General features: G+C 44.7%; 1 protein-coding gene across 2 annotated transcripts in view; it reads right to left on the reverse strand.

The window, feature by feature from the left end:
* KCNH1 (potassium voltage-gated channel subfamily H member 1) overlaps positions 1 to 23,698 on the reverse strand; it is a 334,081-nt gene extending 310,383 nt beyond the window's left edge. For both annotated transcript variants that reach the window (XM_004578675.2, XM_004578674.2), the window contains exons 1-2: positions 23,216 to 23,698; positions 3,805 to 3,928 (exon numbers count right to left, since the gene is read on the reverse strand). In XM_004578675.2, the coding sequence (XP_004578732.1) occupies positions 3,805 to 3,928; positions 23,216 to 23,294 (203 nt within the window). In that variant the 5' untranslated portion in view covers positions 23,295 to 23,698. The remainder of the gene's footprint in view (positions 1 to 3,804; positions 3,929 to 23,215) is intronic.
* Between the last annotated feature and the right edge of the window lie 278 nt (positions 23,699 to 23,976).

The following is a 23,976-nucleotide window of genomic DNA, read 5'->3' on the forward strand; positions in this document are numbered from 1 at the left end:
CAGGAAGGATAAACAGGATCTAAAGAGCAGCTGAGAAGGATGGCAGAGAACATTCCAAACTAAAAATATGCATGTGCAAAGGCACAGAGGTGGGAGTCAAGGTCATCCCAGAACCCGGAAGCAGTTCTGTTCAGTTGGGCGGGAACACACACAAGAGGGAATCTGCAGCAGGTAATTTACAGAAGCCAGCAGAGAGATCAGGTCACAGAATAGACCTGGCATAATAAACCAGGTTCCATTTTCTAACACACAACTGTAAGAGACCTTCTGATAAATATGACCAAGTAATTTGGGACCACAAAGTTTTCCTCTTCTAAAACCCAATAAAAATAAACTCCCAAGAACTTACAAAAATGTACCCACTTTAAAAACAAAGTAAATATTAAGACATAACTAAGGAAAGAAAGAGAAAGATCAGTAACTGTCTGGGCAACTATTTTTTCATGTCCACCACCACCTACTTCTGAAAAAACACTTTAGATTAAAAACAAACTGAGAATAAAATCCAACACTTTAGGAACACTCCTCCTTACTATACAAGGATATATAAGCACTATTTAAAAAAAAAAATGAGAGCCAATCTCAGGACAGTAAAAGCTCTACCTACCAACACTGGCTCTCAGCAGAGGCAGGAAGCCGCCCAGGACTGTCTAGGTTCTTGGACCTCTTCCACCACTACATTTGCCCCTCTGGAAACAGGATATACCCTTAACTAAGCAGAATGGACCATGGCCCACCACACCAACAAGAAGCCAGGGAAGAAAAGTCATCACTCAATGGGGCTAGGAAGACCAGCTCTCAGACCAAGGCTGTCCATCAGCCCAGAGAACACTTCCTCAGCCCACCGTGGGCCTTCAGACAACAAGGAAGGACAGCAAGGGTCACTCCCTCAAGCCTTGGGAAGTGCAAGTGTAGTGGCACAGGCTCCAAGACACCCCTCCCATATTCTCAAAGTAAGCATATGCAACATAGTGCAACTTCTTCTGGATGACTTGAATTATAGAGTCACAGGATTTCAGAGCTACAAAGACTTTCAGAGATTTCCAGGAGCAATTCCAGATTTAGAATTGAACAACTAAGTCACACCTGATCCTGGAACAGCCTGGGGCTCCCAGCAGGCTTCCAAACTCCAGCACTCCATCAACCAGCCCAGGTTGTAGACTTAATGAATTCTGCATCACACTGTGATCTTGTCATCAGAGCCCTCTGGGAGATATGATTATCCCTACTTGTTTTTATGTGCTTCCCATATAGTGCTCTATTATGATTATAGTCTACCTCAAATAGGCCAGGAAATTAGAAAACTGAGCTGGCTGAATTATCTTTAAGATGAAAAACTGACCAAGACTAACGTAGCACTGACACAAGGATTTCTCCTCTTTCTCTTTCTGAGTTAGTTTTCAAGGCAAGCTAAGTGAAATGATGTATACACACGAGGTGGTCTTCCAAAGTTCATGGAATATGGATTTCAAAATTTTAAAGTATCTTCTAATTCTGTTTTTTAAGTTCCATGCTTGCAATTTCTCTTATAAGTTAAAACATATCCCTTAACAGTGGAGAGTTCAAATAAATGAACTGTCATTGTAACACCTAGTATCCATCCATTCTGCACGCTTCTTCAAACCACAGTTAGCAAAAGGTTTAAGTTTCCTTTACCCAGATATTAGATTGCCAATGCCTTCAATGCAGAAAAGAAGTAAAAACAGCTCTTGAGCTATTAGGATTTTAGCCAGCCCAAAGGTTGATACATGTCCAGAGAAAGATTTCATTCAGGTCTTCAAATACGTTGCTTAGAATTATCATATAAAATTGGCTAAGTTAGTAAGTAGTTTATGTGATTTTCTTCCTGATTATAACACCAAAAAAGAAGGTTAAAAAAAAGAGCTGTTTAAGTCACACTAAATAGTGAAAATAATTCTCCCCAATTGCCCTGACTGTGTGTATGCATGGACAGAAAAAGGCGTAAATGCAGATGTATACATGTACAGATACCTAGAGGATAATACACACCAAGAACATAAGAAAATTACCTCAAAATTATAACTTCCAAACTTTTGAGCAGGGGGCAAGGGTAAATGGGGCAGAGGGTAGAAGGAGAAATCCCTGAGGCTGTGTAAATGTATCATGAAAAATAAAAGTTAAAAAAAAAAACTTTGAGCAGTGTGGGGGCAAATCTCAAATTTTCAGGGCCAGCACTGTGGTATAGAAGGTAAAACTGCCACTTCAGTGCAGGAATTCCATATGGGCACCAGCTCATGTCCTGGCTCCTCCACTCCCTTCAGCTCCCTGTGATTGGCCCGAGAAAGGCAGAGGAGGATGGTCTGCAGGCTTGGGCCCCTGCCACCCATATGGGAGACCCAGATGAAGCACCTGCCTCCTAACTTCAGCCCACACCAATGCTGACTATGGTAGCCATCTGGGGAGTGAACCAGTAGATGAAAGATTCTTTCTGTCTCTCCTTCTCTCTCCTTAACTTTGATTTTCAAAATAAATTAATAAAAATCTTTTTAATGAGACTTTTAAAGATTTATTTATTTTTATTTGAAAGGTAACTTTACAGAGAGGAAAGGAAAAAAGAGAGAGATCTTCCATTTGCTGGTCTACTCCCCCAAACAGCCACAACATTCAGAGCTAAGCCAATCCAATGCCAGGAGCCAGAAGCTTCCTCCAGATTTCTCATGTGGTTACAGGGGCCCCAGGACTTGGATCATCCTCTGCTGTTTTCCCAGGCAACAAAGCAGAAAGCTGGGTGGGAAGTAGAACAGTCAAGACATGAACCAGTACTCATATGGGATGCTGGTGCTGCAGGTGGAAGATTAACCTGACAAGTCATAGTGCTGGACCTGAATAAATCTCTTCAAAAAAATTTTTTTAATTTTCCATTTCTCAGTCCCCAAAATCTAAAATTAGTAAAATTGAAGCAATTCCCATCATCTAATATTTTCTGCCAAACTAAAGTTCCTTGACTGATTTAATAATTTGAAACATGATTTCTGAAAATACAAGACGATGCCTGGTCTCAGAGATGAACTCTTAGACACTTCAGAGATGGATTTAGTCCTTGATTTGGCAGGTCTATGGAACTGATTCCACTTCATGCAAACCCTCCTGACAACTGAAGAAGGAAAAGAGGGGAGCCCAAGGTTACAATAAGACAAGTGCACCAGGGTGCTGCAGGGGAATGCCAGGCAGGGTCCAGGCCACAAGCCCAGCTCAACACCTTGACAACACTCTGAAAGCAATTTTTGAACCCAGTGGCCCAACGGTTCTGCCTAGTTATGATATTGTCAGATGCACAAGCTGTGCTATTAGCACAATTACTAAGAGATCAGAGAGAAAATGTCACAGCATGAATTAGAAAGCAACAAAACAGTGGTTCTCTTCTCTTTCTCTGAAAGAATTCTGATGGCGGGAAGGTTCTATGAACAAGGCCCTTGGTTCCAACACTGCAGTCACACTTCTAAAACATTCATAAATTTTAAAAAAATAAATGTAATCACATAAAATTTCATTTCCCTTTCATTTTATTTGAGCCTCTTAACTTGGACATTTAGCTCCAAGAGTCATAAACTTTGGAGCGCACATTTCAAAGATAAAATGGCTTTTCCTGAGTTTTCCCCTACTTCGTCATTTTCTAGAAACCATGTTTTACATGTTTTTCAATTTTCCCAGCACAGGGCATAAACTAGACACAACATTGTTCCCAATATTTAGAATAAACACTGAACGACATCAAGGTGATTCTGTTTTTCCCCAAATACACCATAGCAAATCATGCACCAGAACAAGCCCAAACATAAATACCTGCAGGTACTGCTTTTTTGCATCACTTCTGCCCTGTGATAGCCAGACAGCTTGCAAAATCCGTCATTGCTGTACACGATGGGCCAGTCCACGATCTGGGCATTCCCCAAAACAAAATTCGTATCTGTTGAACGCAATAAGAACAAGCAACATAAGGCAAGACATCTGTAGAGATTCAACTGGGACATAAACAATATCAAGCAGTCCAGGTATTTCTGCTTCCCACCAAAGCACAGCATCTTGGGAACTATGACCCTGTGAGGCATAGAAAAGAGCAGTGCTTTACAACTAAACATATTGAACACAAAGGTTAAGTCACTGTACTCCAAGATCAAGTTAGTACAGTAAGCTTAACCCATAACCAGTGAATCCCATAGAGATCCCTGGGTTCACAGAAGACATACTGAAATCCTAATTTTTCATCAAAGTAGCAGAGTCCTGAGAACAGACAGGAAAACAAAACCCAAAATCTGTCAAGCATCAAAGCCTTGTAAGTCTTTCGGGAAAAAGCTACAAATTGGTCTTCCTGGCCCTAACTGGCATTTGCCCACGCTAGGAGAAAACCTTCTTAGAGAGGCAAAGTAGGGAGTTTTCCCATTGCCTCCTAAGATGCCCACTTCCACTCCCCATAACAGGGAGCTCTCCCCTGGAAGGGACAGTGCCTGGCTCCTATGAGCACTGGGGTAGGGCACAAGTTCGTAACAACCTCACACCACAGAACCTTCTCACTGAGGCTGCAGGGAGCAGGTGCAGAGCTGAATGCTTAAGCTCTCCCACAGAGTACCAGGCTACATTGCACTTTCAGTATTCTAAGCAACCTCCTTACTGTTTTCCATAACGGTTGTACCAATTTGCATTCCCAGGAACATCACTACACAAACAATGTATTAGGATACTCTTTTCTCCACAGCCTACCTCAACAAAAGCTACAAATTGTTGTTTCATTTTGGATAATAGCTACCTTAACTGGAGTGAGGTGATAACAACAATCTTTGTAAATCAGTAGTACTCCACTAAAGGAAGTGTCAATGATTTCACCATTTCACTCACGAGCAAACTAATTCTTTAGAAAGGTACTACAACCTTCTATGTCAAGGTAGAGCTGGAATTTGGATGGAATTAATCAGTCAATATCTATCTGTGTGTTTGTTTGTGTGTCCCTCCCTTTCCCTCTCCCTCTCTGTAATTCTGCCTTTCAAAGAAATTAACTAATTAAAATAAAAGCAAAAGAGGAGAAGAAGCAGGGAGTGGAGAGGAGAAGTGGGAAGACTTGGAGTCTGGCTCCTCAGTGGACACTAAAAGGTGAGACAGACCATACCTCTTGGTGACCCAACACTGTAGCCAATGAGCTACGTGAGCACTCCTGAACCTCCCATGGTTCCTATGGGTCTGAAAAGGACCTAAAATTTAAAACTTTCCTGAAGCTGTTGAAGTTACATAAGCAACTGCTTATCACTGTGAGTGAGCTGAGTCAATGGCCAAGGGCTGAGGGTCAGACTGCCCAAGTCTAGGCTCAGTGTCAGGAAATAGAGGAGATGAGCTGTGGGCCAAGAAAAGGTAGGCCAGATCCACTCAAGGAGAATCAATGACCACACATCATGGATGTGGATTTAGACAAAAAGTCCTATTCAGTCCAAGAGAATGGAATATAAGTCTGCCACCTGCAAACTTGAACCTCACATTTAGGTAGGTACCCAGTGACCAGGAGACCAGAGCTCATTTCCAGGAAAATAAGGCCTCATATCATGGTCTGGGGTTCCACAGACCATGCATAACTCTTGCTTCCATGCCACATACCATCTCAAAGAGAAGCAATGGGAATGAGATGAATGGGAATCTGAATCGAGAAGGCTGAGTTTTCTCCAAAGATTATTTAAACTGATGGAGTAGGAGATGCCACTAGATGCAAAGTTCAGAGTCCCCTTAACTAGACTTCCCTTGCTATTCACTGGGGTGGAAGCTTGTAGGACAGGTTAAAAAAAAAGAGGCTTTTATTTTAAGATCCCACATATCAGGGAAACCATGCAGTATTTATCTTTTGTGTCTGGCTTATTACACTTAACAAGACATCCTATAGTTTGCTCAAGTTTGATTTTAAAAACTAGGGGAAGCTGGGTATGATTTACAAATAGTGACAAAATGCATCATACTAACAAAAGATGTTAACAGATGAAGCTGGACATCAGATATATGGAAACTCTTTGTACCACGCAATGTTTTTTATAAATTTAAAGTTACTCTGAAATTAAAAGTTTTAAAAAGACAGAAAGGCAAGTGTAGGTAAGTCAAAATAAATTTGCTCAATGCCTCTAGAAGTATGTCTGTCCTATGAGTAGACAGGTTCAAACAACTGAGACTACCTTGAAAAAAAAAAGCATACATTCTGTTATAACAGCTCAGGACAGCAAATGTGCACAACCACAGTGACTTAATTCCTCTCGGTGGTCGGCCATACTCCCAATGGTTGATAACGCTATGTAAGAGAGCCCCAGGAAAGCAACACAGAATTTCTAGCCAAATGCCCAGACCTGCATTCCGCATCCAAACATAAAGGATTCTGGAATTATTTGCTATTTTCTGTGCTTGGTAAATGGAAAGTTAATTGAAAGCCTAGCAAAACTTAATTAGGAAAGCAACACAATGCTTGGACAAAACATCAAAACACAATTTCACACTGAAACAAATGGGAAGGTATCCCATGTTTATGGACTAGAAGAATGAGCACTGTCAAAATTCCAATACCACACAAGAGAGCTACAGAGTCAAAGCAGTCCCTACCAAAATTCCAAACACATTTTTCACAGAAATTTAAAAAAAACTTATATTCATAGGGAATGATGAGTTCATCCAAAAATACCGAGAACAATGTTTGACTAAATATATGGACATTCATGGCTCAATCAAGTTAGCACATACCATTAACCACCACAGGCACCAAAGACAATGCTATTAATTGCATGGCTTCTAACACTAACTTTTATACAACCAAGAAAGCAATAATTTACAAATCCTGCAACTTGCTCCAAGTCCCTAGCAGGACTTAAGGGTTGGCAGGATAGAGTACAGCTACAAAGCTCCAGAATGATCAAGAGCTTTTATGAAAGTACCATCTGAGTTTTCCACTGAGAGGAAGGAGTGCCCAACCAAGCCTACACAGAAGTTCTGCAGCGAATATCTTCACTTACATCTCCACAATCAGATAAACCAGGAGATCAATATAGGAATCGCAAGAGCTAGAGGCCCATTGTACGCTTGGGCCTCTATGATGGGACAATGTCCCAGCATGGCTGGGGGAGAGAAGACATGAATCACTAGATTGATGGTCACCCTTGACACCTACATGTAATAGGTCCTGCTCAACATCTGCTCAGTCAGATCCAGCTTCCTAACCTAGCAGTTGGTCAGACTTCATGGTCCAGAGCCAATGCCCAGGAGGAGGAAACAAATAGTCCTGTTGTAGTCTCTACTCTAGTTGAAGAGTAACAGAGTTGGGGTGCATGTTGTGATGTAGCAAGTAAAGCCATTCTTCATTTCTGATCCAGGTCCCTGCTAGCGGCTTGAGAAAAACATCGTAAGATGACCCACATCTCAGGTCTCTAGTACCCACATGGGATACCATGAAGAGCCTCCTGGTTCTTAGATTCAACCTGGCCCAGTCCCAGCTGTTGTGCCTATTTGGTGAGTGAGTCAGCAGATGAAAGACATCTTTGTCTTTCCTTCTCTCTGTAGCTCTGACTTAGATAAATATTTTAAGAAAAAAAATTTAGAGAAGAACAGAACTGGTACTGTCATCTGACCCTCATTTGGCTCTTTCAGACAGTCTGAAGTTGAGTAAAAACCAGGTGAGAAAAAAAGTAAAATGGTTCCAAAACATCACCAAGACTCAAAGCTCCAAGATTCTTTGGGTACTGAGAGGCCAACTTGCTGGGTTCTGGAGGGGTGTGTGTGTGTGTGTGTGTGTGTGTGTGTGTGTGTGTGTTTTAATTTCCTTCTTTTATAGAAAACAGTTTCAGAAGACACAGCTTCTTACTTGTGCAGACCTGAGGGTTTCCCCTCCATGACAGCTGGAATGTACTGTCAAAGCATCACTTTGAATTTGGAGGCTACAACTCAAGTCCCAGAATAATTTCTTGCTTCCTGACTTCCACACTTTGTATCATCAGCTTTGAAAACCAACAGAGGGCTGCAAGGTATCAGACACCCTATTATCTATCTGCTCCTTCCCCAGCAAGCCCTAGCATCCCAGGGCACCATCTAAATAAACCTGCTGGGGACAGCAAGTGGAGTTCTAGTCATGATATGGCCACCTAAGAGCTGTATGTTACCCATACATTGCAGCTCTATGAGTAATGTGAAGTTGGGAGCTGCACAACATCTCTGAGCTTTTAGAAATAACAGAATTCATCTCTCTAAGTAATGGCATTCATAACAAATAAGAAATCAGATTATACCACTTTAACTTGCAAGTCATCATGCCCATGAAATAATTCTGAAATCTCATTTCTCTAAATGCTGGACACTTTACAGCCTGGGTCACTTGAAAAACAGCAGGAATGCCCTCTACACTTTTCTATTCACATTTCAAATGGGTCATGGATGCCAAGCTTGTCTCAGTGAAATTATTCAGGTTTAGATTATGATATGATACACAGCAGGCATGTAAATATGCACCATATTGCCAAAGATTTCTACACTGTAAATAAACCACACACTGGGGAGGCGGAGAGGAGGTGTCCATTTCTACAGGTGGCAAATGTCTAAATATGCCTTTGGAGTCAATAAGTTCCAGATAGGAAAATATGTATATTATTGTCCTTCTGCTCCCACAGGGAATTGGTTCCAGGAATCCCAAAGACACCAAAATCCTCAGATGCTCAAGTCCCCAACATAAAATGGCATAGATTTGCATAGAAGCTGTGGACATCCTCCAGTATATTTTAAATCACCTCTAACTTTCTTATAAAATTCAATACAGTTTAATGGCTGTTAGGCTGCACGCAGGACCCATGAATTCAGTAGACCTATTGGACATCTTTTACATGCCGAATGTGTAACTTCCAATCAATCAATGATAATAATCCATCGTGAAAAAAATAAATAAAATAATAAAAATAATAAAAATAATAATCCATCGTGAAACACCAGGTCGGCTTCCAAATTCAGATGTTCTAAACTGATCAAGTTCAGTAAAACATGCTGGCTCCACCTTACTGTCCTTGCTATGAATTATTCATCAGCTTTCTTCTGAGAGTTCTCAGATCTTAGATGCAAATGAGCTAGATTCTTCTCCCTCCCTGGGACATCTTTTCACTCCCTAAAGGTCTGTACCTGCAAGAGTACCTACAATGAAATACAAGGTTTTCCTGAATTCAATCTTCCTCAGCCCACATGGTTTCCTCTGATTCGTAGAATACAACAAGCATTCTCTAAAAATATGAGACTCCCCTCCCCGCAAAGTCTCTTCAGCTGATGGGGCAGGAGCCAAATTACACCACAGTAGTCAAATGTGGCAAAATCATTCCCAAGCCTACCATTTGCCCATAAAGCATAACACAGAGATATTCTAAAAAGAAATTATTAGAAAATTGCTTTTCACCATAATTACCACAAATAACAAAGGAGAGCCTAACTAAAGCAATGCCTTAGAAAAGTACTTCAGTTTTGGCAATTACACAGATAAAAGCTACAGTCGGCAAGCAGTTCACACACATTGTTCCCAGCCAGCACCCGTTACTTAGAGAGCTACAGCAAATATTTCACAGTATAATTCTAATAACTCGAGATCGGTTCCATAGAAGAGAGCATGTCTTTCTGACTCTTTAATGTTCTAGATTATCAAGAATATCAGTGCTCTAAGGCAAGTTTAAGCAAACACTCTATTTTTCTTTCTTTTAAAACAATTAAACAATAAAAAGATACTGATTGAGACAAAAGTTGTGAACAAGATTCAGTGTTGTGTGGGTTAAGTGGTCCTCTGCGACACTTACATCCCACACAGACACTGGGTAGAGTCCTGGCTGCCCCACTTCTGAGACAGTTCCCTCCCTACAAATGCTCCTGGCAAAGCAGCAGAAGATTCCCTACACTCACTTGGAAGACCCAGACGCAGCTCTGGCTCCCGGCTTGGGCCTGGCACACTCCTAGTCCTTGCGGCCATCCAGGGGATGAAGCAGCAGGTGGAAGAGCTCTGTCTCTGCCTTTCTCTCACTAACTGTTTCAAACAGATAAAATAAATATTAAAGAAAAAGAAAAAGATGAGAAAAGGGCTATGCATATCAACACTAGACAAAGACCAGCAAACAATGTTTTCATGTACCTAAACCCAAATAAAATCTATACCAGAAATTATATTTTTATGAAATCAAGATTTGATCAGACTGGGGAGAATGGAGAAGACAGGAAGAGCGGCAAGAGGCTAAAACAGTAGGAAACACCTAAGAAAAACATCCCAAATTTCAATATCAGCCAAATTCATCTTGTAGCTCTCTTGTGTTTTCAACAATAAACTTTCATGAAAATGACTTTTGTAAATTGTCAAGGGCCCAATCTCTGCACAAAACAAACTAAGCTCCCAAGAGATTCAATAGCTATTTGCTTTGTCTCTGATTTTAATATCCTACAAAAATACACTTTTGATTAAATCTGTAAATTACAATGGGGAGAGAGATTTCAATTTCAAAAGCAAACTCAAACTCTTCATTTACAGGGGAGTTGTCTCTAAGAACAGGCTTTCAAAGCATGACCTTCATCTCCATCAGCATCCAGTAAAAGACTTCAAAACAATGAAAGCAGATGAATCCATCTCATAAGCAATATGCAACAAAACAATAGTACATATAAAATGTGTTAAAAATAGAGAGCCTTTCATTGCTGAGTGCTACTTTACATGATGAATATGAGGTCACTGATATGTTGAATGATGACAAAGAAACATTTGTTTCTGTGGTTAATCCCTTGAAACAGTTCAGCAAGTTAATCAATCAAGAATTTTTATTATCATTTTATAGTTCTAATAATTTATTAATGCACACCTCTCTCTACCTACATGTATATATACACATTGACACATGTTTTGAACAAAGTCACTATCACACAACTTTAAACAAAATGCCTTAGACTATCATTGAACAACAACAAAATCATTCCCAGAATTCAAAAAACATGGTAAATACATTATTAACTTGTACCTGAGGGAAAAAAAAGTTGCAAATATGCTATTTTCACATTTGCCTCCAGTGTTATTTCAGAACTTTCTTAGAAAAGATTCAGTATAGCAATAAGGTAGCTGGAAGGAATCTTGGTTTAATATAACAAGTAACTGAGTATCTATAGTAGAATCCCAAGAACAGTAGAATACAGGAAGCATGTCTGTTCATTTGGAAGCTGCACTCAACTTCCCATGTCAGCTTTATCTGCCCTACTCTACACAGCATAAAATTCTATATCATGCTTTCCCCACCCAGGCTCTCATCACAAAAGATTAGACCAGGAAGGTTCTACTGGCCAAATCTCCCATAGCCAGAGATGGCCAATCAGAATCTCTTCCTGGAACAAAAAAGGAAGGCGCTAAGTCTGTGTCAGCTCTGGAAAACTGAGTAGAAATTCTGACCAGGTACCTCAAGGAAGAAAGGAAGTCTTGGCTGAAAAATGGGGAGCTTAGAGGAGCAGCTGTGAGGTCACATGACAGGAGAACTGGTCAGAAAGAAACAGGCAGACAGGGGCAGATAGGAATAGACAGGCAGAAAACACAGGGACAGATACACCATGACAGACAACAGAGATCGCGATGACGACAGATGGCACAGGGGACAGACAGGCAGCGACACAGATATACAGACAGCAACAGGCAGAGACAGACAGGAAGACAGACAGGGATCATTTCAGAATGGCCAACTGAACATGTACCCTAAGTTCCTCATTCCTGAAGCGACAGCTGCAAAACCAAGAGAGATCCAGCCAGGACGTCAAAGGAAGGGGAGCTGTCACCGGCAGGAGCTCATCCAGCTTCTAGAAGAGGAAAGGCAGCGGGAGGAGATATGCTGCTGAGGAAACCATGATTTTAAGATTCCAAAGGGATTCAACCAAGCAAGGAGCTAACATGCCCAGCAGGTGCACCCACGAACTCAGCACAAGCAGGTGGAGGCTCCTACATGAGGCAGGAGTGGGGTCAGGACAAAGGCTAGGAAACTGAGAGTGTATGACAAGGGTCTCACACACTTCCATTCACCCTCCTCCAATGCACTTGCCTAGCAGTCACACATTTACCTCCCAAATACAGCGGGGCTGTGGCTACAGCAGTGGATCTGCAAGTGTAAAATCCAGCGACATGTCTGGAAGACTAACTAAAGCCTAGAATCGGGCCCTCTCTCCAGAATCTCAGACTCACTGTGCATGAAGTCAGGTCCAAGAATTTGTACTTCTAACAGGTTTCTAGAGATTCCAGCACTAGAATTTTTACCTAAGGCAATTTACTTAACCTTCGTAAACCTCGATTTTCTTCATTTATAAAATGAGAATAAAGAGAGTGGGCACAGAATAGAACTACAGGCATGCAGGTGAGAAAGGCTGTTTAATTTGCACAATGTTATGATTATAACTAGTAACTAGTTTATAACTAGTAACTAGTAACTAGTTTATAACCAGTATTTTCTGGCTTCTGATGTCTCTGATAAACTCATAACTAAGGTATGCTCTTTCTTGGGGTCAGCATTCTTGTCCAGCAGGTTAACCTACCACTTACGATGCCAGCATCCTTACGATGTGTCAAGTGCTGGTTTGAATCCCAGCTGCTCTGCTTCCAATCCAGCTTCCTGTTATTGTACCCAGGAAAGTAGCAGATGGTGGCCAAAGTGCTTGGGCCACTGCTATTCATGTGGGAGACCTGGATGGAGTTGGAGCTCTACTGCAGCCATCTGGGAAGTGAACCAGAGGATGAAGATCTTTCTCATTTTCACACCTCTCTCTCTTTCATCATTCTGCCTTTCAATTAAATAAACCTCCTTTATAAATTACACATTCTTGTGAGACTATAAAACAGAAAAGATGGAAATGGAGCATCCAGTAGGTAAACAACTCATGGAACTGAAAAGCCTGGGCGGGCCTCTGCAGCTGTCCTCAGGCCAAACGCCAATGCTTTCTGCATGTTGAGAGAAAGAATGCACACACACACCCTTTACCAAGCTCACCCCCATGACTCCCAGGGATCAGAAAAAGGCTGAGACACTACTTCTTCGCCCAGAGAATGTACAATCGGCTCTATCGGTGGGAAAACCCGACACACTGAAATGGGCAATTTGAGGAGTGTTCAATAAAAGAACCATTTACAAAGTCACGTGTGAGATACAGGCAGCAGTGTATTCTCAGGAGGAAAAACAGCCCTAATTTGTGGCCTCTGCCCATTTCCAAGGTGCAACTATTTCCAGGATGGCAGATTTCAAGCACCAAGCTGAAGTCTTTGACCTTGAGAAACAGGGCAAAGGTTTGCATAATCTTGAGCCGTAGTGCCTGCCGGCCTCACAACCAGCTACAGCACTGAGGAAACTCCAGTTCACACTGCAGCAGCCACAGTTAGGAACAGCTAGAAACCTGAAGCCTCTAAACCCAAAAACTGTGAGCTAGAGATGTCACCTTTCCCCCAGGGAAAACAAGCAGGCTGCGGTGGCCTCGCCAGAGGGACCAAGGGAACGGGAATACCAGTCTCTCTCTTCCCTCCCATCTCAGGTGGGAGTCTTCCCCAGCTGAAGGCAACCCAGAGCCAGAAAGCCACGGAGCCTCCAGAGGTCCCCTCTGAGCACACCGGCCGCTCTCCCAGGAAACACAAGCTGGAGAAGAAGAAAGGAGAAAAGTTCCAGACATGCCAACAGGAGACATGCAGAACAGTGGCTCATGCAAAGGCTGAACACACAGCTTTAATGAAAGCAGCACTAAACTCCAATCCGGTCCGTCCCAAGATGCTGATGGGTAGTGCAATAAACCTAAAACTTAAAAATCCACTGAGCTGAAATAAATATGATCTTATCACTCAAAATTGTGAGGCTTGAGTATAAGCTGTTTTCCAAATTTACTCTTAAACACAAGCCAAATGTAAACAGGAGATTTGCCAATACAGTATCATTTTTCAAATGCTGACTCCAGCAAACGTCAGTGCAGGATGCCCACACCACTGTCTTGAGACGGCATCTCTCCTCTTTACAGAAGCACCTGATGTTGTTGCAAAACTTACAAAATAGCTCTGAGAAACAATGGTTCTGAGGCACTCTAGGCCTATAATTACAGTAATAATTATAGGAATAATTATAGGATTGACTCGATTAACTTTAGAACATCAGTTTTATGCAACCAAGGGCTAATCAAAAGAATTGTTATTTTAATTTACATAATGAGCAATCCTCCTATGAGTAAGCAAACTGACTGTTGGCATAACTCTATATAATGCTCAACCAGAAGAACTTTAAGTGGTTTTCTCATTAACAGGGGTGCCTGTCAGAGCAGCAGCCACGAGAACCAATGCAGATGCTGGAGTTGGTCAGACTGCAATCTATTTAGCAAGACTACGCTTGTATAAAAACAATCAGAACATCAGCACATTCCAGCATCTAGGATACGCTGCAAACTCACAACTGTGGCCAAGCAGCCCAAGACAGCACGCCAATGCAGGCAGGGCATTAGAGAGCCTCTGGGAAGGAGAGCTGCTTTAAAGATATATATTTTTGTCTTATTTGAAAGGTAAAGTGACAGAGAAGGAGGGAAAGAGAGACAGAGAAATCTTCCATCCACTGGCTCACTCCCCAGGTGGCCATAATGGCCAGAACTGAGAAAGTCTGAAGCCAGGAGCCAGGAGCTCTTTCCACATCTCCCACATGGCAGCAGGGGCCCAAGGACTTGAGTCATCTTCTGTTGCTTTTCCAAAACATCGTCAGGGAACTGAATCAGAAGTGGAGCAGTCAGGACCCGAACTGGCGCACTTCAAGTGGAAGTGTAGCAGCCTGCTACCCCACGGCACTAGCGAATGCTTCAACCACTTCTGAACAAAGCTTCACAAGTGCTGTAGTCTCCTGTGATCAACTCAGGAAGCTCAGAAAAAAGCAAAAGCACTTCCAATCCAAGAATACTTCAGAGTGAGGTGTTCCTAAGGGAAAATGGAAAGCAAGCATTGAGCCCACAGAGCATGTCCTGCAACTTGGCAGATGTCCCCAGTGCATACTGCTCTTCTGCAGGGAGTCCTCAGTGAGACCCGACGTCACAAGGCCTCACTTGTGTAGGTAGCCCCAGGTTCTAGCATGGTCTTGGACACGTGGAAAACCCACCACGCTTATGAAACCGAACCACAAAGCATCCTAGGCTTCTGTTTTCAGTCTCTTTTGGTTTTTGATTCCTCCACAATTCTGTAGTCCTCCTTCTATTGTTTTGTTTTCTTTCACTGTAACAAACATAAATCATTCACTCCCTAGTTCTTTCTCCTTCCAGCTCTAATTTTGACATCATCTCTGCCCCCAGGGTTTATTGCTCCTAAATCTAAGAAAAATGAAGCTGTTAAACACACACACACACACACACACACACACACATAAACACACCACCACAGCATGCGCCCTTTGCACATAATTCACCAGGGCAAGTCTTTCATATCATTCACGATCATGTGTTATGTAGCCTGCACAGTCAGAACATTTAAACACACAGGAGATTCTGATGCCTCCCAGAGGACAAGAGCAAGTTTTGTTTTCATTTCATTTTGATCATGTGCTTATAACTCACACAGCCTTAAATGACCCTGCTTTATTAGTTACGCGATCGCTTGTGTAACGTCACAATGAAAGGAAAAAAAAATACTAAATGTTGGCAAGAATGCAAAGTAACGAGAATTCCCATCTACTACTGGTGGGAGTATAAGTTAGAGCAAATCCTTGGCAAAACTTTTTGGAAGCCTCCATCACAGTTAAACATACACAGTCTTTGTAGGCATACACCCAGGAGAAATAGATGCCCACATGGCCAAAAGACAGTGCAGGTGTGTCTTCAGAAGCTTAAGTAGCACAAAACTAGAAACAACTGTGAAGAGACGGAATCTATGATTTGGTCAAACCATGAAGTACTATGCAGCAGTGAAAATGAATATTTACAGTTCACACAGTAACCTGGAGGAATCACCATCTGACAAAGGAATACAGGCTACAGGATCCCAGACACTTAAAGCTGCTGAAGGGCAAAGATGAACCACAGCAGTTAGGAGTTTAAAAATAAGGTGTAAAATAAGGAAGAGGGGCCAGCACAGTAGCTCAAGAGGCTAACCCTCCACCTCTGACACTGGCACCCCATTGGGCAGAGCACCCAATGGGCACAGCTGTTCCACTTCTGATCCAGCTGTCTGCTTATGACTTGGAAAAGCAGCAGAGGATGGTCCAACTGCTTGGGCCCCTGCACCCACATAGGAGACTAGGATGAGGCTCCTGGCTCCCAGCATTGGATCAGCTCAACTCTAGTCACTGCGGCCATTTAGGAAGTGAACAATCAGATGAAAGACCTCTCTCTGTCTCCTCTTCTCTCTCCTTTAAAGATCTTTATAAGAGAAAGGCAAGAAAGCGACCACCATGGAAGCAGAGATGGCTCCCTCCAGGAGGATGCTGGGCTCAGGAGAAAGCCCAGGGCGCTCCAAGGGGCTGGTAAGGTGGTATTTCATGAGGCAGATACTGGTGACCTGCATTCACTGCACAATAATATGCTAAGCTGCACAAATTTGTCCTACGTGCTTTTCTATTTGTAATATTCAATAATATTTAAAAGGCTTTTTGAAAAAGCAAGGGAGAAGAAGAAAACTAATATAACCATATTAAAGTATAGGAAGGAGAAGGCAGTTTACATCTGGAGAAAGCACCTGACTGGGAGAAACTTGTTCCACAGGGCAGACCTCGAGTGCCAGATGCAAGGCGACAGATCTCATGAGCATAAACAGTAGCAACAGAAAGAGAAAGAAGAAGGATTTGTGGAAAGGAAAGAAAAGAAAGCTGGTTCACAATCACAGCCAGTTAAGAAAAGACTATTATGAGGCAGGGGTAAAAGCTAGGCATAACAGACTAGGCCTCCACACAAGGTGCCGGCATCTCAAATGGGCACCAGTTCTTATCCAGGCTGCTCTACCTCTTATCCAGCTCCCTGCTGGAAAAGCAGCAGAGTCGAGCCAAGTCCTTGGGTCCCTGCACCCATGTGAGAGACCTGGAAGAAGCTCCTGGCTCCTGGCTTCAGACTGGCTCAGCTCCAGCTTCAGTGGCCATTTGAGCAGTGAAGCATCAATGGAAGACCTACCTCTCTATGTGTATCTCCTCTCTGTATTTCAAATAAAAATAAAATAAATGTTAGGGGAAACAAACAAACAACAACAACAACAAACCAGACTCTGTACAGTGCTCCTCATTGAAGCTAGCTGAGTATTGCTGTGCAACCACTAGGGGGTGCTCTAGATGGGTGAACTATAAAGCCACGTCCCTTCAGATCCAAGAGCCTGTGGTTGCTTCTCTTTCTCACCAGCTACAGGTGTGCCTCCTGAGATGGATAAGTTCTAAGTGTCCTAAGTATTTAAAACAAGCATGCATTATATGGAAAAGGATTCCTCGTATGAACAATTGATTCAGCTTTAAATGTGGAATCACAGGACATAAGCTCAGCAAAAGGAAAGGACAGGGGATCACTTCTCAGCCTTTTGGCTAAGATCCAGTGAAAGGAGAGGAGAAGTACTGAGGAGCTTCAAGACTGTGCTCAAGGAGCCCTTGCCAAATACAGTCCAACTATCAAAGAAGATCCCAGTGTTAGAAAATACAAAGCCATGGGTTCAACTGGTCTGCCAGGCTTCTCAGTTGCAGCTGTTCATTGGCGACAGATTGTATCAATAGACTCACTTCACAAAGGCCACAGGATTCAGAAGGTGGGCTGCCTTGCACCTCATCACCAAGCCCTTTCTGAATCCCCCAGATAACAGCCACCATATAATCAACTTGTGGACACTTTTTCAGAGATAGAGACAGAGATGGAGATGGAGACGGAGATGGAGATACAGAGAAAGAGAGAGAGAGAGAGACAGAGAGAAGAACCCTCGTTGAAGATGAGCTCAGAACCTGTGGCAAGAAAAAGCCAGGACTACTGAGCTGGCAGTAACCCAGGTCACCCTGCACTCCCCTTTCAGAGCCATGAAGGATTGCAACCAGCTTTGTGTTTCATAAATATGATCATGGTTCAACGCACCTACTGGGAGACACAACATCCCCTGCGGCTCTCATCCTGTTTGCTACTAATTACATCAACAACACCATGAACCAACTTAACTGTATGAAAACACAGCTGAGTTAGCAATCTGTAAATTATACATGGACATAAATCTGTACCACGGTGTGCCACGTGTCTCTCCTACTAATATGCATGTATTCCTACTGGCACCTATCATTGTTTGATATAGCTTCCTGAACACTAAAACATATGTTCTGCCTAGAATGGGACCACTTAGAGCAACGTTTTTGCGGTTTCCTGGCACCCAGGTCTGCCAGCTTTCCAAAGACAGATCTCCTATTTACTTCAACGAGCATTTTGACAACGAGAGCCTGCAGACTGAAGCAACCATCAGAAGATATTCCAAAACAACATTTTCCAACCAGCAATATAGGGAGACACAGGCTGACTCTGCCAATGTGTCACAGAACCAACACAGCTAAAAACGATCACCAACAAGACCATAAGCAAAATCAAGTCACTTCTGGGGCATTCATCCTTCCTGTAGACTACCTAGCAACAATACAAGCATAAATAATAACCAAACCTTTCCTTCCAATGACACCCAAATGTACCAAAGAAAGTTGAACCAGACTTCTGTGCCAACATCATCAATAAAGCCCTTTGAAATATTTTTCAATAAAATGCCACGTGGTGAAACAGCAGCAAAAGCCATGAACCAAGATTCACCAGAACACAGCTTACTAAGGGGAAGCAGGATCTCGGTCAACTAGATGTTCAACAAATGTTCAAGAAATCTTTGTGGAATAAATAAAGCGGTAACAAGTATACCCCAGCCCCTGATCCACCTCTGCCTCTGGCTTTTTCTAACTCTACCTCTTACTAACTGTAGGCAAGCCAATTAACCCTCAGGTCTTAGTTTGTTAAATTCTAAAAAGGCAAACACAGGATGGACATTTAACATAACAGTTACAATGCCATTTGGGTCACTGGCACCCCATGGTGGCATGACCGTGTTTGAGTCCCACTCCTGCTTCTGAACCCAGCTTTCTGTCAGTGCACACCCCAGGGAAGCAGGGTCCCTGCCATCTACATAGGATACCAATATGGAGTTTCCAGCTCCTGGCTTCAGCCTGGCCCAGCCCCAGCTTTTGTAGGTGTCCAAGAAGTAAACTGGCAAATGGAAGATTTATCTCTCCCTCTCCCTCTTTCTCTCCTTCTCTATTTCAAATACATTTATTTGTTACATAGTAATAACACATAAAATGGCAGCACTGCATCTCTGCTGACCTATGGGAAACTTCATACTCTCTGAAAAGTGACTTGGCACTTCATGTCAGAGCACACAGATACTAAGTGTCCGTTATATCCTTAACCACACACAAAGGTGGATACATAGCACTTCCTTGAAATGTAATTAGCCTCTCCTTTGCCCTGCTTGTCTGCTTGGATGTGGTAGTGTGGCTGCTAGCCAAAATGGATGTTGTTCTTGTTGTTATAACATTTTATTTAATCTCCACTGGGAAATTAAGCTTCTGGAGGGAAAATCAAGCTAACACAAGGAATGCTGCTGCGTAGTTCCACATAAGGAATGTGACACTGAAGTCAAGTAGCTTCGGGCCTCAGCAGTTCTGCCCTCAAATATTTGAGGACACTTGCTTGCATCAATGTCCATGCATTTTAAAGAATTTTTAAATTTATTTGTAAAGCAGAGTTACAGAAAGAGAGAGGGAAAGATAAGAGTTCAATCGCTGGTTCACTCCCCAAATGGCTGCATCAGCCAAGGCTGTGTCAAGGCACAGCCAGGAACCTAGAGCTTCTTCCAGGTTTCCCACTGGGAGCTTGGGGCCCAGACACATGGTCCACTTCTGCAGGTGCATTTACAAGGAGCTAAATTGAAGGTGGAGTAGCTGGGACTTGAACTAGTATCCAAATGTAACACTAGTGTCATAGGTAGAAGCTTAACTTGATATGCCACAACCAGCCCCATCATCAATTTCTTTTTATACACAATGATGGGAAAGGAAACATAAATGACATAATATCTATAGTTAATCTCCTCCTCCAGGTCTGTAATAGTGCAGGTATCAGATGTTAAAACACTTGGGGGCCCGGCGGCGTGGCCTAGCAGCTAAAGTCCTCGCCTTGAACGCCTCGCGATCCCATATGGGCGCCAGTTCTAATCCCAGCAGCTCCACTTCCCATCCACCTCCCTGCTTGTGGCCTGGGAAAGCAGTCGAGGACGGCCCAATGCACTGGGACACTGCACCCACGTGGGAGACCCGGAAGAGGTTCCAGGTTCCCGGCTTCGGATCGGCGCGCATCCGCCCGTTGCGGCTCACTTGGGGAGTGAATCATCGGACGGAAGATCTTCCTCTCTGTCTCTCCTCCTTTCTGTATATCTGACTTTGTAATAAAAATAAATAAATCTTTAAAAAAAAGATGTTAAACACTTGAAATGCAGTCAGTTCTATTCGCATAGAACATGAGTGGAGGGGTGGTTAGAATGACACCAGCAGTGTCAGAATGAGTCATGAGGACTGGAGAAACAACAATACCAATACAAGGATAGACAATATTCCCTCAAGAACAACCTCTGCCATTTGGATATCTTCACACTCCTAGGACTCAGTTCTCTATTTTTTTTTTAAGATTTATTTCTTTTTATTGGAAAGTCAGATATACAGAGAGAAGGAGAGACAGAGAGGAAGACCTTCCCTCGCTGATTCACTCCCCAAGGGGCCACAATGTCCAGAGCTGAGCTGACCCGAAGCCAGGAGCATCTTCTGGGTCTCCCACAGGCTTTGGTCCCAAGGCATTGGCCGTCCTCCACTGCTTTCCCAGGTCACAGGGATGGAGCTGGATGGGAAGTGGAGCAGCTGGGATACGAACTGGCACCCATATGGGATCCCGGCACATGCAAGATAAGGACTTTAGCCACTAGGCTATCGTGCTGGGCCCAATTTTCCACTTTGTAAAAGGAACAATAATCCCATAAGGCCCCCTTGAAGAAAATCACTAATAAAATGATCATAAAGCATCTCTATTTAAAGATAAAATGGTATTTAAATACTGCAATGTCTAAAAATATGGTGGTAGAATTTAGAAAGAGCCAATCAATATTTTGAAATGGACTTTTCCCATCACAGGAAAATAATTTAATGCATGCAGACACTGTAGTGGTTCTAGAGTTCACTTTTTTTCCATTTATGCTGAAAACATACTATGAAAGGGATCCATAAAAACTTAAAATCCATATTTCAAGATTAAAATCTTTTGAAATGATTTTTTAAAAAATTCAATTCTCCCAAGATGTTACATGGTTGATGTTATTTGGCTGAATAATTTATATCAAGACATGAGAAGTGGTGCTAAAACGAAAATACCACTGCTAAAAATAACCCCAGCGACTTACTCTATTGCCAGTCTGTGTGTAATTACAGCTAGGAAGTGGCCCAAAGAGATCCAGGAAACTAGAAGGTGTTCTATCATCCCAGCCCCAGCCCGAACCTGCCTCGGGCTCCCCTGTCTGCACACCCCAGGAGCCCTCCCACGGTCACAGGGAGAATACTCTGCTGCTTCCCCTGCCTACACAGCACGCATTACACACGGGCATCCTCCCCACCTCGCCACCAAAACACCGAACAGGCACAGAGAACTACGCAAAAGTTGATGCCACTGACCATGGCTGCCCCGATCTGCAAGACAGTCCCTAAGAACCCAATAGCATCAGCAATCACAGCGTGGTCACTCTGACATCCTGGCTGTGTTTCAACACACATGAACACCTCCAGCTCCTTCACAGGTACGAGGGTTCTCTGCCTGTTCATTTGGTAACTGTCACCTCCCTTGCAGCCTCGGGCAATGGCTGCGACCTTGCTCTAAAAGCCATCCAAGTGCCTTTCCCCCCAACAGACCAGAAACCCCGGCATTCTACTGAGGCACATAAAGAAAGGATCCTAATGTGCTAAGTGCGTGATGACTTGCTATCCCAGCGGACCACGCTTCTAAGATAAACTTGAATCACTTGTTAGAATATTTATTAGTAGCGTAAGTCACTTCTCATGCTCTTACTCAATCCAGATGGAAATTCATTGTTTTATTTAAACACAAGGTCCTGAAGGCTCTGAGTCGGCGATGTTTACTCATCAGTAAAGCCCGTTTCCTGAGTGAGCGCTTCACGTTCTCCCAGAGGCGGAAGAGGGGCACCTGTGACAGAGCGCAGTCTCGCAGCGCGCAGAGCTCCCGGGCCCTGCTGCGGAGGATGAGCAGGGAGCCACACCTTCCAGCAGCCAGGACTTGGGTCTGCAATGCCAAGTTCTCCCGACGTGGGTCCAACAGGCGCACCTGAAGTTGTTCCCTTTCCAACCCCGTCCCCAGGGCCCTGGTCTCCTGGTACTCCACGCTGCTGCCCTTCTTAAGGCCCTTGGAGAGACGGGAGTGCCGAGCAGAGGTTATAAGGCTTGGCGAGTTTGGTATTTTACACGTGGCATAAAGCACAGGTGTGAGTGTGGAATTGAAGAAATACGATCAGGTTCCGTACCTATGACCGCTCAGCCCTGCGCTCTGCGCCTTCCGCTACCCCTCACTCCCAGCCCTGAAAAACCATCTGCCCCTCGCGAGCTCTGGCTCAACCTCAAAGTGGGTGGGTGGACAGGCAAAGAGATGGCATCAGGCAGCCCAGCTGACAGCGGGTCCCTGTTTCTCCATGTCCCTGCCCCTCGGACTCTCCAGCCGGAGATATGCAACGTGGAGGTAGTTGCATCCTCCAGTCCCACGGGCACGGGCGCGGGAGCGGTAGCTGCCTGCCTCTCCAGCATGCTGCGGCCCCAGGGCAGAGGCGGCGCCCCAAGAGCCGCCCCAGAGTCCCGCAGCCTCCGCAGACTGCCGGGGGGTCAGTACCGCGGGGCAGCGAGCCCCTGCGCCCGCGGCGCCCGGGTCCCCTCACTTTTCCCAGGACTTTGTTCCTCGGTTGCCACGCTCTCTTGAAGGTGAGCCCGAGAGCGTCGGGGAAAGGCCCGAAAGGCGTCCGCAGAAGAGCCGCTCCCCTCGGCTTGGGCTCCCACAGACCCTGCCCGGCCCACCTCTCCCAGCCTCCGGAGCAGACCTGGGCACCCGCGCCTTGGCTCCGGCGAGTCCGGAATAAAGGCGCGGATGAAAAGCCTGGGTGAGCGTGACCCCATGCGCCCCTTACCATTGGAGCGCCGGACAATGTTCTCCAGAAACGTGTTTTGCGGGGCCACCAGTCCCCTCCGGCCCCCCGCCATGGTCATCCTCCCAGCAGCTCCGGGCTGGGGGGCGTCCCGGCGCGGCTCCTCACGGCAGCTGCAAGCTGAGCGCGGGGCCCGCGCGCGACGCCGGCTCCAAGCGCCCCATGCGCCCCCGCGGGGACCCGGGCAGGCACGGGCGGCGGCTCCCGCGCGCTGCCCCTGCGCCCTCCTCGCGCCTGCCTGTTCGCGGCCCGCCTCGCAGTACACTCGCGCGGGGCTCGGCTCGCCGCAGCCGCCTCGGGGGTGGGCGGAGGGAGCCGCGGCGGCCGGGCAGCCGGCGCCCCCTGCCGAGTGCGTGCCCCCGCCGGCCTGCGGGAAAGGAGCGGGGGATCCGGCGGCGGCCCAGGGACGCGGGGCCGGGACGCAGCGGCCCCCTCTGGGCACAGGCGGGAAACGCGTTCACGACGCGCCTTGAGGCGCTGGAGAGTCGCCCCAGCAAGGTCACCGCGAGCCTGTGGTGGAGGGGACGGGGGGGGAGGGTCAGTCAGAGCCCTGGGACCCCTGGCGCCCCCAAAGCCTGACTCATGAACGTGGACCCGTCCTGGGCTCTGAAGCCAGTGTGTGTGTTTGCCTGTCATCCTCCAGCTCGTCTTCTGGGAGGACCCACTTGGCCCTGGGAGTTGTCGCTGTCCACGGCATGAGTTTTCTTCTGCCCGTTAACGACTTCACACTCCGTTTGCTAAGT

The sequence above is a fragment of the Ochotona princeps genome, chromosome 10 (genome assembly GCF_030435755.1).
Source record: "Ochotona princeps isolate mOchPri1 chromosome 10, mOchPri1.hap1, whole genome shotgun sequence".
NCBI classification, from domain to species: Eukaryota; Metazoa; Chordata; class Mammalia; order Lagomorpha; family Ochotonidae; genus Ochotona; species Ochotona princeps.